Genomic DNA, 17,654 nt, shown 5'->3' on the forward strand with positions numbered 1-17,654 from the left:
TATCTACAACTCTTTCTCACTAAATATTCCCCCTCTAGACCTCTACGCTCCTCTGGCACCAACTCCTCGTGTGTAAAGCGTTTCGCTAAACAGAGGGCAGGAGGTTGATTGCTTTCCTCAGCTGGCTCCTTTCTTTGGAACAGCCTCCCCCTTTCTCTTCGTCTTGAGCAGGACTTTCAAAAATTCTGGAAGCTCCTCAAGACCTTCCTCTTTATCTCCTCTTGCCCTCCCTCTCTCCTCTGGTAATCCCACAGTTGCTTGTTTGGTGTTCAGGGCCCTTATGCATCCTCGGGCCCTGACCTCCCACACTGAATCGCCCCCAGCTTCTGTCTATCCTCAGCACTTGCCTCGGCTCAGCCTGCACCCTGCACCCTGCACCCTGGAGGTTTAACTTTCATCGCACCCATGAGCACTCCACACCCATCCCATTCCACCTCCCTTTCAATAAGTGCACATTCTGCACACTTACAAGGCATAGTAGGTTTGTACTTCTCCCCCCTCCCACTGTATCATTTGTTATGTATTTATTTGTTTCTCATCCCTTGTTCCATCCCTTACCCCGTGGGAGCGATGAAACAGTATGTACTTCCTGTATAAACGCCTAACAAGCAAACAGTAAATAAATAATATTGCTCCCATGCAGGGTTCCTCGGTCTAGGCACAGTTGACAGACCACACGGTCCACCCATCACAGTTGTGAGAAACCTGATAGTATTCTCCCACCTACTCCCTCGGAATCTTCCATTAAGGTGGCATGGGGAGGGCCATCACTTTTGGATCCCGACCCTTGGGGTGGACGAGCGAGTGAGGATCACCTGAGTGGGGGGTCGCAGGGGATTTGGCAGAGAATAGAGACATGGTATTCCCCTTTTTCCCAATTATACACCAACCCACTCTTCCTCAGCCCTAATGGGGTATTTCCAATCACACCCCATCTCCCCCCCCCCCATTTCCAATAAGTACAGGGATGAAGACGAGGCGATCGGGAGAAATGAGGGTTACCCATAGAAACAACATAGGAATACAAAGTGAGGCCTACCATATAACACCTTTGAATTGTCCTACTAATAGAGTCAGGCAAGGTCAGGCAATTTTCCCCAAATGTGCACACCTGACTCCAATTGACTCTTACCTACAGTACAAAAGGGGTAGTTCTGCCAGAAGCAGAGAGCGAGCTGGAGTTGCTGACGGGACTAGGAGAGCCAAGGAGCAGGGAGCTGCAGGAGGAGAAGCCTACAGAATCCAGAGGAGAGCAGCGTGCAGAGACACTGGCCCGGTGTGTTTGAGGGGCTGCATCGTGGCTAGGAAGCCATGTTTCCAGAGAGCCGGAGTGAGGCAGACTGTGACCTGCTGGCCGAGTCCAGAGAGATGCTCATTCCCTTGGGATGTGTGCCGGTCCAAAGCGTGCCTTAGAGTCAGGTGGTGAGACCCTGACCTTGACCCAGTGTATCCCAAGGAGACCGCCTGCCAGCGTTGCACTGCCCAGTGAGTTTTATGAAAGTGAAGAGAGAAACTCGGGAGCGTGCGGGTGGCTGGAGCGGGGAGTGAAGACAGAGAGGGATTTACAAGCGGCACGAAGGTAAAGAAAGCAGAAAGCAAGAGAGAAAGTAAAGAGAGCGGAAAGCAACAGAGAAAGCATAAAGACAGATCCGCCAGCGGTACAGAAGTAATGAGAGATAAGAGGAACGTGAACTTTAAAGAATAGAAGGAAAAGGAAAGGGAAATGGTGCGAGCGACCAAAACCAAGAAAGGGGTGCAAGCGACCCGAAAGCAAAAAGGGAAAGGTGCAAGTGTGCACAGCAAAGTGAGAAATGTGCAAGAGGTGCAATCAGAAGAAAGCAAAGCAAGAAGAAGTTGCAAGTGGGCACGATAAAACAGGAACAGTGTAAAAGAAATACAGATGAAGTAGAAAGGGGTGCAATAGGCACCTGTAAGGAAGAGCTAAGAGGAAGACAATTACAGAAAGGAAGGAGAGGGGTTGAGAGATCAGAATGGTCATGTCTGGGAGGAGCATAGAGCCCAGCGTTCTCAAAAGCCTCCGATACTCCCCCCATGAAAGAACTGTACATTGAAAAGGACATCCTGACAGGAGGAAATGTTTTTTTTTTTTGAACTTCGTAAAGAGGGGCCTAGGCTTGGGGAAGGGAACCCTGAGAGGCCTAACAGGAACTGTGTCTTTTTGTTCGGAACTGAAGGATCGAATCTTGGGGAATGGAACCTCAAGAGACCCAGAGACATTGTGAGCTCTATTGACTTACGACAAGAGCCCTACATGGAAAGTTCGAAGGGCAACCCTTTTGAGTTTACCTATTTTGAACTGGCAGAACTACACCTGTTGGTAGGACTACCTGAAACCAGTGATGGCTTACATTTTCTTTTTCTGGGTCACCATTTTTCCTTTTAAAAGACCCCCTATCACATTTGGTTTAAGAGTGAGGCCAAGCATAGGTTTGGACACAGACAAACTGTGGTTTTGGATTTACGGACATCGACGCCCCTTAGAAGCACCAGTTGAGGGAACCATCCCCTTAGAGTTAGGGCCAGGTAGGCATTACACCAACCCCACAAAGTTTGATAATAAAGGTTTTCAAACTGTTACGTTTGAGTCTGTGTCTCTCTTGATATCATGCCTGTCTCACATAGGTCACGCATGTGCTACCTCGTATCCATCTGCTTTAGCAACAGTTGTCCACTGCTTTCCCTTGACAATGAAAAGTAATTCTAGTATCAGGATTATTTTCTTTCAACACTTTACCGTGGCTAGCTTCATCACCATTCACTTGGTTATACTTTTGATACTTCTCTGGCTCCTGCCAATATAGGTGTCCTCGTACCCTGTAGTTCCGTGACCACTTGGCTTGTGTCAATACTTCTTTCTCTTCTCACACCCTTCTTGGGATTTTTCTTGCTTTACCAACACTTGTATTTCATTCAATTCACGCTGTGGTACTTGCCACCTGCACAACGTTGCTTTTATCCCACTCAAAATATGCTCATTATTTTCTCTGCCTCGGTGTGGTGCTTAGAAATGCTTATTCACTTATAACTCCACGTTGCTTTAATTCTGTACGGTATTCATAAAGCTTTCAGTTTGTTCGGTATTCAGAATGTATTTGTGTTCCCCTCAAAGGCTCTTCCAATTCAGTTCAAGATTATAAGCACTCGCTTCAATATTCATATGGTACTCTCTTAGGTGTGCGACGACGGTAGTGCTTTGGCGCCCCACAGCTCCTGCTTGCACCCCACACGGAGGGTGCGTAGGACTTCCGACCTTCTGTGGTCCTTTACCTGACACGGCTTCCCAAACACGCGTCTCCCACTCCTGTCTCTCCGGTTCACCAGCTTCCAGCTCTAGCCGGCTCCACGCTCCAGCCTGCTATGCGTCCCCCTGTCTTGTGAACAGCCTGTATTTTTATATCTGTTGGGCTTACTAAGTGACCACAGGTGGTGTCATTTAGTTCAATTGCCTGACCATAGCTAAAGGGATATGCCTGACCATACTTAAAGGGACATGCCTGACCTTTACAATACTCTGCAGGTCTCTTCCCTGTCTCAGTACTAGAGTTGAATGATGGAAATGGGGAGATATTTGTTACAATAGCCCATAAAGGCCGGGGGAGGGTAGGTCTGGTCTTCCTATGGGAAAGGGGGATACCATGTCTCACCTGTGGATAACATTTCCCTAATCCCCAAGGACCCTCCACCCAGGTGATCCTCCCTCGCTTCTCCACCCCCAGGGTCAGGATGCAAAAGTGATGGCCTTTCCCTGGCCACCTGAGAAGAGGATCCAGGGGGAGTAGGTGTGAGGACGCCCTCCAGTTACTCACAGCGTCCAAATATATCTGACCCTCACATTAAGACAAATAACCCAAGTGTACAAGGTGAATTTGTCTGTCTTCAGATCAACAAAACAGTGCAAATGTCCAATCTCATAATTCTTAAGAAGTAGTCCTTGAGCCCAGGGTTGGGTTCCTTTCCCCTGTGTCAATTCAGGAATACCCTTGGAAAGGTTCTGATTCAACAAAGTTCTGTTTAGATCAACACAGCATTTTCCGTTCAATGCATTCTTCTACTTGGTAAAGTAAATGTCTCTTCCACAAAACACTTGTTTAAAAACCAAAGCAATTATTTTCCTTCACACAATATCCTTCTTGATAAGGCAAATGTTTCTTTCACAAACAGTAGTTCATAAACCAAAGCCGATATTAGAATATCACAGCTTTTCTTACAATGGAATACTTTTGTGTGGATAGCACAGCAACTCTCAGCAACTCTCATTTGTAATGGAACAGTTTGTCGGGATGATAAAGTTATCAAAGTCTTACCACAACACCTTTTCCACAAACACATTTCTTCAAAGCAACTGTCTCTTTCCTGGTATACTCGCCTACCAGGACTAGCTACAAGTGGTCCCTTTCCTGTTTGCTCTCCTGCCAGGAAGCAAAAAAACTCCTACTACTACAGTTGGTCTCGTCTGTTAGTGGCAATGTTTGTTCCAAGATTCTCCACACCATTATCCCATGTGAGAAGGGTTGAACAATGGTTGCCTATCCTTAAAGTCTCTTGACTGTTGGCAATATGGGTTACAGATTTCCCCAAACTAGTGTCTAAGGAAAGAAGAATTGCGCTCTTGTTGCCCTTTTATTTCTTTGTTACAGTCTCTGCACTGCTGACAATGGGGGTTGCAGGTTTCCCCAAGTTGACATCTCATAAATGGAGAGTTGCACCCTTTTTGCCCTCTGACTTCTGTATAACCTTTTGCACTTGTCCTCACAGGCCCCCCCGCCCACACTTAGCTGATCGGCTTTCACCCATGTAGCCTTCCAGCCTCTTTCCTTCCACTTAGTTGTGGACCCCTCCTCCCTCTCATCTTCCCCCTGGCCCCGTCTACCTGTCTTCCCTGGCACTCCCCTACTCTTGGGCCCTTTTACCCAGCTCCTGCACTTCCCCACCTCCCTCACCCTTACACTTCTCGCTACCGCACTTGCATAATTTGAAGGTTGCATGGCCTATTAGGATAGCTACTTTGCCCCCCAGAGTTTCCTGCATGAATCTTTGCTGGTCTCAAATATATCCTATAAAGAAAATTGCATTGGATTAACTTAAAGCTGGCATTTCGGGACACCTTTGCGACTTGCTCCCATAGCTTTAACCAGTCTCGATTGGCTATAGCATATCCCAAGTCCTCTTCCCATTTGTCCTGTGCCTTGTGTGTCGTGGATGGCCATTCCCCCGCTAACAATGTGTAGATCCCAGAAATCAACCCCTTCCCATCTCCCGTTTATAGAAGCGCCTGTATCGAAGGGCTAGGGCTCGATTCCAGATCTTATTCACTAACCGAGCATAGAACTGGCCCTTGTGTCTATGGAATTTCTCTGCCCACTGCAAAAACGTGAGCAACGTCCGGTCCCCAAAAGAGTATGCCAGAGACCGACACCCCTTCCTATGCAAAGCAGAGAATCCCAAGTCCCCAACTATCTATAGGAGACTCCCGTCAAAACTCAGTGGCAGTTCCAGGCAATATATCTCTCGAAGCCCAAATTTGGGCAACACATGTCTTCCCTATTCTTCTTATCATATCCCAAAGCAGTTCCATCCCTTGACGATGTGTCGGCACCCCCACCCCCAGTAGTCTGACTACTTCGTCATCCGCTGAGTGATCCTATTTCACCGAGTTTTGTAGCTGGCCCACTAAAAAATATGACCCGAAATCTGGCAGACTTAAACTCCCAGTTTGACATGATTTCCTCGAAGTCAACAGCGCCACCACCCTTTGCCTGCCTGTTCCCAAAGCAGTTTGACCATTGTACTGTCCAGCATTTTCAAGAAGACCCGCTTGATCATATACGGGATGTTAACAAAAAAATTACAATAACTGAGGGGGATAACCATTTTACAGAACGCCTCCCTCCCCATCAAAGAGAGAGTGTCATGATCTCTGCTTCCAAAAGGTCAGGGTTTTCCCAACTCCCTTGGAAGCAGATCCATAACCCAGGTTCCGAGTGCCAACCAGTCCCAATTGGGACCTTTTGGACCCAGTCCTGGCGCCAGTGGCACCAGGCTCATAAATATGCCCAGTCCCAGCGCTGGAAGCGCCGGGCTCATAATGCTTGGGTGGACTTACCTGCAGCAGACCATGCTGCTTACTTGCCTGCCAGTTGAGCCTCTGATCCTCTTCTGTTTGGAACTACTTTTCCTGTTGGGTGGGGCTGGAGCCACTCCCTAGATTCAGAACACTGGAACTCTTCTGGAAGGCAGGAACTCTTTTTTTACCAGGAACTCTTTTCTTACTTAGGCGTGGCTGTGGAAGGAGACATCTAAGCACTACAGGAGGCTATTTAAACCACACCCGGTGGATGAATCTTGCTTTGCGTTATTCTGCACCCTCTGCAGCAGAACGCTCATCGTGTCTTCTGCATCCGGTCCTGGGCCTAAGGAAAAAGGCTTACCATCCTGAATCCAGTCTTCAGCAACACCTATAAAGACAAGAAAGTACAGGTTAGCATTCCGGCATCTGAAAGGCAAAGGCTTACCTACTCTTCGTGCGCTCCGGAGGTCTTCACACTGCATTCCGGCATCTGAAAGACAAAAGCTTACCAACTCTTTGCACGCTCCGGAGGCCGTCGGCGCTGCATCTCGCATCTGAAAGGCAAAACAAGGTGCGTTTAAAGACATTGGGGAACTTTAATACTCACGTGCCATTACTCCTTTCCACATCTAACCCAGTGGGTATCCCGGCACCCTGCAGCCGCTCCGAACTTGTACCTGCAAAATAAAAAGACAGTTAGAGCGCTTTGTGAAGCTGGCAACAAGCGCTTACTTACGTGCTTCCAGGCGCTTCTATTCATCACACGGGCTCCATCTTCAACTCACTTCAGCCCGTCATCCGCCATTGCCGGAACCCTGCAAAACAAGAGACATCATTATTAAAGACTTAAAGACATTTGAGTTACTCGAAACTTACCGTTCGTGCAGTAAACGACGGACAGCAGTCCTCTGAAGTCAAGAGGCCTGCGCTACCTATCCAGTGAAGAAACTGGCTACAGCACCCTGCCCCGAGGCAGATGGAGAGCCCGGCATTCACTTACCTAAGGTGAGAGCGTTAACCTGTGGGGGTCTACAGGAGAGGAGAAGAGTAAAGAGATAGGGACACCCCAATAACCCCAGTTCATTAACCCCGTATTTTCTATCTGCAGACATCTTACTCTGCACGTCAGGCATACAGGGCACAGAGGTCCAGCCCAAAGAGCCAATCGGGTGCTGCACATCACCTTTGAAGATACGGTAGTCGCCCAGTCAAGACCGGCGCCTCTGCGAGAATCAGGTGAGCGTTACAGAGAGAGAATGTTTTCCAGAAGATAAAGGTGCCCCCAGCCCAGTGAGGGTTTCGTTTAGGAACGTCTTGTGCAGTAGCACCTCTGGGCGTTCTTATGAGCAGAATGGAATTACCATAATAAAGGATCCTGGACCAAATATGGCAACATACTACTTTATTATCAGCTCAATAAAACAGGGAAACCTGGCGAACAACAAATCGTAGTCCACACACTGTCAGTTACCCTTCAGTTACACCAAGGCTTTATACCCCGATGTGCGTCAGTTATGACATCATCCGACATGGCAAATAATAAAACCTATCGGAAGGAGGGATTGAGTAGGGGGAACATATCTACTTATAATTTATGTAGGTGTTAGTAACGTGGTTGGCTGCCCCTCATCTGGCAGGCACACCTCGAATTTCCCTCTAACTACGTATAATACAGATTATAGCAGAATAACAGCAGTGGATTGGCCCCTGAAACAATATATGCTCATCATTGCATAGGCCTCCTGATTGGTTGGCATTTTCTCCCAACCATGGACATTCGGCTCGTTAGCAGCACGTAAGCAAAAGGAAACCCAGGTGCAGAGGACAACCTCAGACCCACTTGCCCAATTAGTCTACCATCTCCCATCAGCCAAGCCTTCAGCCAAGGCTTCTTCTTTGTACTTGCCCTTGCTGAATGTTCTCTTCTTTGGAACTTTAAGGGGGGTTAAGGTACATCGTCATCTTTGTCTGGGTTTTATGAATAGGTGTTGTCTTCTGGTCTTGCACCAAGCTTGAAGAGACCATAATGTTGTCCATCTTACCTTTCTATTTAGTGCTATTTGATTCAATTATGTCATGTGTCACTAGCCTCTTCGGCCTCTGGAGACTTGCTTGCTCCCTCTCACATGCGTTGCATCTTTAATTGTACAATACTTGGCATCCACAATGTTCGCTCATTTACTTGATCTAAGATACTTGATCATGTCCTGCATGCATTGCTTATCCTCGTTGACCCCCCTAGTACCCTTCATTTATTTATTGCTGTGGCATCCTTGCTCTCTGTTTCTTGGTGTGCAAAACCTTTTTCCAGCATCTGTCAGCTCTGCAACCCCGGTCGTTCGCCTTCAATCTTCTTTCCTTCTTTTATTCAGAGCCGACGACCATCTTTTCAACATGGCTGCTTTACCCGCGTTATATTTTCTACTGCAGCAAGTTTCGATGTGGCTCATTTACCCTGCATTTCTGCGTATTTACATTTACTACACATCTGGTTACTTATCTTCTGTGTATATATGGTTTCTTCTCATTTGTATGCAGGCTTACTCTTGTTTCTTCAGTTAAATGTTCATTGTTTACGTTTCCTCATATCGTTTCTGTGCGTCATCGTCTTTTCTTCTAATGACGTCACTTTGCAACTGTCAGATTTTCTTTTCAACTTTTCGATGTTCAGTGGTGTGGGCACCTGCTATCACTTCAGTTCAAGGGTACATGCGGTATTGATATTGATATTTTATTTCTATCGCGCTCGTACACAAGTGTTTCAGAGCGCGACAAGGCAAGGGAGTGGAACAGGGAAGAACAAAACAGCAATCATAATAAGCCCAGTGACATTGAGAACGTGCAAGTGCATGGGAGAGGGAGAGGGGAAGGGGAAAAGTACATGGAAGGGGGGAGAAGTGGAAAGTGCGAAGCAGAGGAGAAACAGATCAATAACAATAAATAAATAAATAATAAAGGCAACAAACAGTGGTAGTGCAGCCAGTAATTTGCAAGTGCTAGGTTTAAGGCAGCAGACAGGGTAGGTCTGATAAGTGCAGGAAAAAAAGGGGGGTCTTTATGGGTACAGATGCAGACACCAGTGCAAGGGGTGGCCCGGAGGTAGTGCATGAGGGTGGCAGGGTGAGCAGGTACCTGGGCACGGAGGACAGAGGGTGGCGAGGTGCACGGTGCCAAGAGAGAATAGATCAGCAGGGGAGAGGGGGAGCGAAGGCAGAAGAAAAGAGGAAGGTCTTGAGGTGCTTCCGGAACCAGAGATGGTTCGCCTCAAGTTTTAGAGTGGCATGGAGGCTGTTCCAGAGGGAGGCCCCAGCCGATATGGTTGTCTGAGTGCATATTGTCTCTCATACACTCGATGCAGTATTGAAATGATACCTGGTGTCATGCACAGTGTCTTCTTGTCCTTCATCCAATACACGTCTGCTTCTATACAGTCTCCGGCAAGTCATGGGGTATTGGGATGTTATTGAAGAAACCTAGTTACTGCAGAGAATGAGTGGGAGGCAGAGCTTTCTCCATTGCTGGCTTGACACTATGGAATACCCCGCCGGTGAAGCTGCAGCGAATCGATGATTCTGAATTGCTTAAACGCAGGCTGAAAACCCACCAGTCTTCTTAAACTCTCTCCCCTCTATCTCAGCCTCTATAGTGCGCCATGATGCCTTTGGTGGCAGTACGCATTACAAATATTTGATTGATTGATCTAAAAGATTCAAACACCCATCTTGTACCCAAATCTGGGTAAAAATCAAAGACCTATTCCTCATATACACTATCAGGAATACAATCCACTTTTTCCTATTGATCTGGAACATTGGGCAGAGTACTGCCGACATGCAGCAAGGCATCACCCGAGTACGGCGATATAAAAGGCATCCGTCCATTCACAATGATATAATTCATTTATAATGTGCCTGTACACAAGTGTTTCTGGGGGCAATAAGACAAGGAAGGGGAAGACAAAGGGGAACAAAACAAACAATCTTACTAGGCCTTCTATCATTCAGATTGTGCAAGTGCAAGGGAGAAGTGCCAGGGACAGGGAAAGTGAGAGTGCAATAAGCAAAGCTCAAGTAAGTGCCGCCGGGGTGGTCGGTTCTAAGTAAGTGCAAGGGGGCAGGGGACTGCAGGGTTGCAGATACAGTCCCTAGTGCACAGTAGCCGTAGCCCCAGAGACAGTGCATGGCACTACTGGTCGTGAAGGAGCCTGGTCCCCATAAGGTTCAGAGGGATGCCAGGTAACCAGTATGCGCAGCAGACGGGGACATCAGCAAGGCAGAGGGATAGACAAAGCAGAAGCGAGAAGGTCCTGAGTTGCTTCCGGAACCGTAGGTGGTCCTGCTCAAGTTTGAGAGAGGTAGGGAGGCTGTTCCAGAGGAAGGTACCAGGAGAGAGATCTACCTCCCACTCTCTGTCCGGAGAAGCGTCTGACCCTCAGAGTGCTGGAGATGGTTGAGCGGAGGGCTCTAGAAGGAAAGTGCCTAGGAAGAGAGAGTTGGATGTATTTTGGTCCCTGGCCACAGAAAGCCTTGTGGACAACGCAGAGGGTCTTAAACTTGATCCTTGCAGCCACCGGGAGCCATTGGAGGGATTTCAGGGCTGGAGAGATACGATCCGTGGGCTTGGAGCAAGGACAAGTGTTGCAGTCCTGTTCTGGAATAGTTGCGAAGGGTGAAGAGTAGAGGCAGGGAGATTTGAAAGAGACTATTGCAGTAGTCCAGCCTAGAGAGAACCAGGGCTCTGGAGACAGTGAGATTATGGGGAAAAGTAAAAAAAAGGAAGAATACCTCTCAGAAAGTGCAGCTGGTAGTGGGAATTCTTAGAGACGTCTGTGATGTTAGGAAAGAAGGAGAGGTTGGAATCGAGGATGACACCAAGTTTTTCTGCCTCGCAGGAAGGCGCAGGTATAGAGCCCAAGGAGGGCAGCCAGAGGGAAAGAGGGAAGCGGGAGCAGGGGTCCCAATGAGAAGGATCTCAGTCTTAATGGCATTCAGGCAGAGATCATTAGAGGCACACCATTCCCGAATCGTGGATAGACAATCAGGAATGAGCGAGAGAGGAGAGGAGGCAGAGGGGAGCCTGAAGGAGAGATGCGTGTCATCTGCATACCAGTGCAAGTTAGAAGAGAAGGTAGAGATGAGATGGGCCAGAGGTGCCAAGTAAAGGTTAAAGAGGTGAGAGGTTAGAGCCCTGGGGAACACCACATGTGGATAGAGAGGTGGTGGAGAGAAAGGTCCCCAGTTGTACCTGGGAAGGTCAATCAAAGAGGAAGGAGGTCAACCATGCTAGCGTCTAGTCCGTGATGCCCAGGTTGTCACAGAGATGGTTGATCAGGATGGAGTGGTTGACTGTGTCAAAACCAAAGGAAGGATCAAGGCGGATCAGGACAGAAGAAAGGCTGGAGTGAAGAGTTGAGATCAGGTCTTCACGGGTGCCCAGGAGAGCAGTTTCCATGCTTCTGGCTGCTCTAAAGCCAGACTGATGGTCATGAGACAACCAACAAGGAACTCTGTCCTTCTGGACCTTTTGTGTGTTGGAGTTACACATTTCCTTTTTGAACATTTGTGAACTACTAAAGGCCAGAACATGATGAGGCCAGAACATGATGAGGCCAGAACATGATGAGGCCAGAACATGATGAGGCCAGAACATGATGAGGCCAGAACATGATGAGGCCAGAACAGTACTTTGGACTCAGGCTGGTTTGCTTTGGACATCATGACATTGGACAGACTCTTAGTTTTGGTTTTAGGGAAACACCTCAGAGTAGAGATAGAGAGGCATTTCCCAACCCCCTTTGATTTTAATAAAAGTCTTAAACCTAAACCATGAATCCCCTTTGTCCGCATCTCATTGCTGGCTCCTCACACCACCTTCCTGTCTGCCTCCTCCTTCCCTCCATACTACTCAGTACCCCGTAGTTCCTCACACTTACATTCACCTTTGTAGAGGTGAGGAAGTTGAATCTCAAGAACGTATTGAAACTGAGAAGAGGGGTACTAGACTCTGTAGAGATCAGAAGTTTAGTACTGTGACAAAAAGGGACAGGGGAGTAAATGAAGAGTAATAACATGAACTAGAGGATGAAGTCTAGTTGTTTGAGACAGCCTATTGGCCATACGGAATACAAATTAGAAGATGGACTGGCTCAGCTGTCTAGCCTGCCCCAGAGGAACCGAGAGGGAAGTTTGAACGCCGCAAAGGTGAAACCACGGGAAGAAGCTGAAGACCAGCAAAATGGTGGAACGGATCTGCAATCTACAGAAGTGCTGACACAAGCCAGAAGGCCAATAGAAGTGAGAGAGAACCCTGGTCGCGAGAAACACTTGGGATGCGTCCTGGAGCCAAGCAGTACAGCGCGATGCACTGAAATTGAAGGGAACTGCGCAGCCCGACACCCTGAAGGAAGTCATGCAGCCTGATGCGCTGAAAGTGAAGCAGGATCGCGAAAGACAGCGTGAGCAGGAAGAAGAGAAGAGAAGGTTGTCCAGAGAACCGGAGGAGCGCGAGCAGGATGCCATGCAGCCGGAGTCGGGAATCAAGGTATGGGTGCTGCCTGGGTCCGCAAGAGCAGCTGGAAACTGAACAAGGGAACCCTGAGGAGGGTCAGGGACCAAAAGCAAGTTGAAGCGAATATCACGTGGGTCAAGGACCCCAAAAGGAATATAATGGCACACCAATGCCCAAGGAAATTACAGAAGCTAAGTCGGGTCTGAGCCCTGAGAAAAGTACAAGGGGAAAGAAAAGTCAAAACGAACTGTGTAATATATCATATGCAGAACGGTACCAGGCAGGAAAGTACACCAGGCCTGTTCAGTGGGACGGCGCACGTACGTAAGCCACAGTGGTCAGAGACCAGCATAACAGAAAGAGATACTTACTCACACAAGACACTGCAGAGTTTGGTACCCATATGAAGGTGGACAAGGCCCACACAAGTAAGCCACATGGGTCAGAGACCAGCATAAAAGGAAAAGACAAGAAGGGACTTCGGCCCAAAGCAAGTCAGAGATAACCTGAGAAAGTCAAAAGGGGTCTAGGAACCACACAGGCACGGCAGGAGAAGTCAGCGAGAACCTGAGCCAGCTTGAAGGTATCTGGGACCTATGAGGAAAAGTGCAAGCGAATAAAACAACAGGCTGAGGACCCACTCTAGAAGAAAGAGACATTTCCATGAGTCCTGAATTCTTCTGTCAAGTCTGGCAGGATGGTGTACCAGACTTGGCGCTACAGTTTTCAGTTAGAACAAAGGGAAGGGAATCCCCCTTTTTGGATATTTGGGAACTGCGTCACTCGTTGTGTTTTCACATTGTGAACTGAACCTTAAAGGTGCAACGTCTGAAGACTGAGAGAAGCTCCCGCACCCTGGATTAAGAAGACGCCCAGTTTTCCTTAGTTAGTGTAAGGGTCGAAAATAGGCCAGTATAGGATTTTCCTTTTCTTTTATATTTGTAATGAAAGTCATTGCCATAAGCATGCCACCACTGTGTTAGACTCGTACTTCTGCATCCTTACAGTACTTATATAGCACTTTCGTCAAATCGCTGTCCAAAATAATTGGCGAAAAGACACTACATCAACAATATTCAATGTTGGAAGTAGCATAAATATGGTCGGAAACGCAAATGAGGCATCAGAGGGATCAGAGAGGAAGGAGAAAGACATGAAGAGAAGGTGAAGAGTGAATATCCTGGGCCAAAAGGTTCTAGTGTTTCAGCGCAAGAAGAGAAAAGGAACGGAAACGAGAGGGGACACAGGGAGCTTTAGTGATGGAGTGGAGATGTAGATATTGAAAGTGGCACACTGAGGGTCACTTCCCCTTCCTGGGAGCGAGTGCTTTTATAGTGCATCTGCTTTTAGAAGAATTGCTATTCTGGTACGGGAACCATGACACAGTGAAAGGTCGAAGCACCTAGTCCTGTGAGAAGCTCTGCTGGGTAGCTGAGGACTCACCCACTCTAGTCTAGTTGGGCTGAGACATCCTCAGGGGCAGGAGCTGGAGGAAAAGTCTCAGCTACTGGCATGAAGCTTGGCAATGGAGACTAAGAAGGTACCAAACAGGTTTAGTCTGTGAGCAGATTGTGTTATTTTGTGGAAAATCCTGAACAAAGTACCCAGGATCATTTTTCTGCAAGCACACTTTACAGCCAGTGCGCGCAGGGTTCATAGAAACCATAGCTGCCGTTACAGACACTAGGGCTATCAAACCAGCCCTTACGCCCTTTGTTACTTCCTTCCTCAGGCCAGCCCCACTCATGCTGACTAAGTTCTGCCCTAAGACCACTTGAGATTTCCAGAAGGAAAGCATCCACGCAGAATCTCTTGTGAACTTGACCCTTACCTGCTGTGGGCATTAATGACCCCATAGTCTACAGTTTACCCTAGAACTGTAAAGCTGATATTGCAAATGAACAAGGTGTGTCCTGATGTTGCTCATTGTACATCTCCTAACCTTATGTGTGTTCTATTAATATATCACATGTTCTTTTTTATATGAAACCTTGTCAGGACCTTACAATTTTTTATTCCATACATTGTTCTTAATTGTTCTCGTTTCTCAGTGTCCCCCGCCACATCTAGCAGAGTTTAAGACTTGTGTTCTGCTGCACTACTCAGAGAAGAGCAAATGGTACTTGAGAGACCTTTTGACACACCTTGGTCAGTAAGAAGGAGAGGTAAGGTGCATCTGGATCTTAGAGCAGTTACACCTCTGTTTCTCTGATACATTAATCTGGCCAGGGATGTCTTCACACTCCTACAGCACCCACAGGTCACAACCCTAGCTCCCACCAGAGATAGTGTTCACCCCTGGACACCCTATCACTAACACCAGCATAAGTGTAGCCACCATTAGGGGAGGGGAATCCACTCACATCCAGCCATTACCTCAGCAGCCAGGACAAGGAAGGGAGTTCGGAGCATAAAAGAGGCCTTGCGTTTCTTACCTGCCGAGTGATACAGAGGGAGGCAGTCATACAGCACATCATCGGGTCTCATCACAAAGCCATAATACACGAGCGCAGCCATGCGGTAATACCTGCACAAGAAGCACAGAGACAGCTTCAAAAAGGCGTGGGCCACACAATGAAGAGCACAAGACAAGGGGATCGGGCGAGGGAGGCAAACAACATCAGGCAGTAGAGAGACAAGTGAGCGGGAAAGCAAGGAGAACAGGTCAGGCCATGCCAACAGCATGGAAGGAAAAGACAAACAAGGGATCAGATAAGACCCTGGGGATGGAGGAAGAGGTGGAGTGAGATAACAAGAAGAAGAAGGAGAGAAACAAGACACATGAGAAAGGAAAGACAAAGGGTGGAGGGGAGAAATGAAGAGATGGCAATGTAATCAGGAAGGAGAGCGACAAGAGTGTCAGAGGGAGGCAGGTGCCAGAAGGGTTAGCATGAGCAAGCGAGAGACAACAGCAAAAGCATTAATGATACACCATGGACCTTAATCCTTAACATACGCAGTTACATTAACTCCACAGGTTTCCCATACACCTTACACATGTGCTTCCACTATCCCCTCCTCCTACAGCTATCTTGCATGTTTGCCCACTGTCCCCAACTCCACAAGTGTTCCATCTACAACTGGCATGAACTTCCCTGGATGTCAACCACTATGTATCCCACCTGACCTCATCCCCATGCTCTCACATTGACCATGCCACACCATGTCACCTGGACGCCAGAGCCCCCACTGCAGCTTGCATGCACTTCCCTGGATGCCAACCACCATGTGTCCCACCTGACCTCATCCCCATGCTCTCACATTGACCATGCCACACCATGTCACCTGGACGCAAGAGCCCAAACTGCAGCTTGCATGCACTTCCCTGGATGCCAACCACCATGTGTCCCACCTGACCTCATCCCCATGCTCTCACATTGACCATGCCACACCATGTCACCTGGACGCCAGAGCCCCCACTGCAGCTTGCATGCACTTCCCTGGATGTCAACCACTGTGTATCCCACCTGACCTCATCCACATGCTCTCACATTGACCATGCCACACCATGTCACCTGGACGCCAGAGCCCCCACTGCAGCTTGCATGCACTTCCCTGGATGTCAACCACTGTGTATCCCACCTGACCTCATCCACATGCTCTCACATTGACCATGCCACACCATGTCACCTGGACGCCAGAGCCCCCACTGCAGCGTGCATGAACTTCCCTGGATGTCAACCACTGTGTATCCCACCTGACCTCATCCCCATGCTCTCACATTGACCATGCCACACCATGTCACCTGGACGCCAGAGCCCCCACTGCAGCTTGCATGCACTTCCCTGGATGTCAACCACTGTGTATCCCACCTGACCTCATCCACATGCTCTCACATTGACCATGCCACACCATGTCACCTGGACGCCAGAGCCCCCACTGCAGCTTGCATGCACTTCCCTGGATGTCAACCACTGTGTATCCCACCTGACCTCATCCACATGCTCTCACATTGACCATGCCACACCATGTCACCTGGACGCCAGAGCCCCCACTGCAGCGTGCATGAACTTCCCTGGATGTCAACCACTGTGTATCCCACCTGACCTCATCCCCATGCTCTCACATTGACCATGCCACACCATGTCACCTGGACGCCAGAGCCCCCACTGCAGCTTGCATGCACTTCCCTGGATGTCAACCACTGTGTATCCCACCTGACCTCATCCACATGCTCTCACATTGACCATGCCACACCATGTCACCTGGACGCCAGAGCCCCCACTGCAGCGTGCATGAACTTCCCTGGATGTCAACCACTGTGTATCCCACCTGACCTCATCCCCATGCTCTCACATTGACCATGCCACACCAGGTCACCTGGACGCCAGAGCCCCCACTGCAGCTTGCATGCACTTCCCTGGATGCCAACCACTATGTATCCCACCTGACCTCACCCCCATGCTCTCACATTGACCATGCCACACCATGTCACCTGGACGCCAGAGCCCCCACTGCAGCTTGCATGCACTTCCCTGGATGTCAACCACTGTGTATCCCACCTGACCTCATCCACATGCTCTCACATTGACCATGCCACACCATGTCACCTGGACGCCAGAGCCCCCACTGCAGCTTGCATGCACTTCCCTGGATGCCAACCACCATGTGTCCCACCTGACCTCATCCACATGCTCTCACATTGACCATGCCACACCATGTCACCTGGACGCCAGAGCCCCCACTGCAGCTTGCATGCACTTCCCTGGATGCCAACCACCATGTGTCCCACCTGACCTCATCCCCATGCTCTCACATTGACCATGCCACACCATGTCACCTGGACGCCAGAGCCCCCACTGCAGCTTGCATGCACTTCCCTGGATGCCAACCACCATGTGTCCCACCTGACCTCATCCACATGCTCTCACATTGACCATGCCACACCAGGTCACCTGGACGCCAGAGCCCCCACTGCAGCTTGCATGCACTTCCCTGGATGCCAACCACCATGTGTCCCACCTGACCTCATCCCCATGCTCTCACATTGACCATGCCACACCATGTCACCTGGACGCCAGAGCCCCCACTGCAGCTTGCATGCACTTCCCTGGATGCC

At 48.9% G+C, this 17,654-nt stretch overlaps 1 protein-coding gene across 1 annotated transcript in view; it reads right to left on the minus strand.

Annotated features, from left to right (window-relative positions):
• SLC27A4 (solute carrier family 27 member 4) overlaps positions 1 to 17,654 on the minus strand; it is a 297,326-nt gene that overhangs the window by 85,717 nt on the left and 193,955 nt on the right. Inside the window, exon 6 of the mRNA XM_069609143.1 lies at positions 15,031 to 15,122. Coding sequence (XP_069465244.1) covers positions 15,031 to 15,122 — 92 coding nt within the window. The remainder of the gene's footprint in view (positions 1 to 15,030; positions 15,123 to 17,654) is intronic.

Source organism: Ambystoma mexicanum, chromosome 8 (genome assembly GCF_040938575.1).
Source record: "Ambystoma mexicanum isolate Mex_15411 chromosome 8, UKY_AmexF1_1, whole genome shotgun sequence".
NCBI lineage: Eukaryota > Metazoa > Chordata > Amphibia > Caudata > Ambystomatidae > Ambystoma > Ambystoma mexicanum.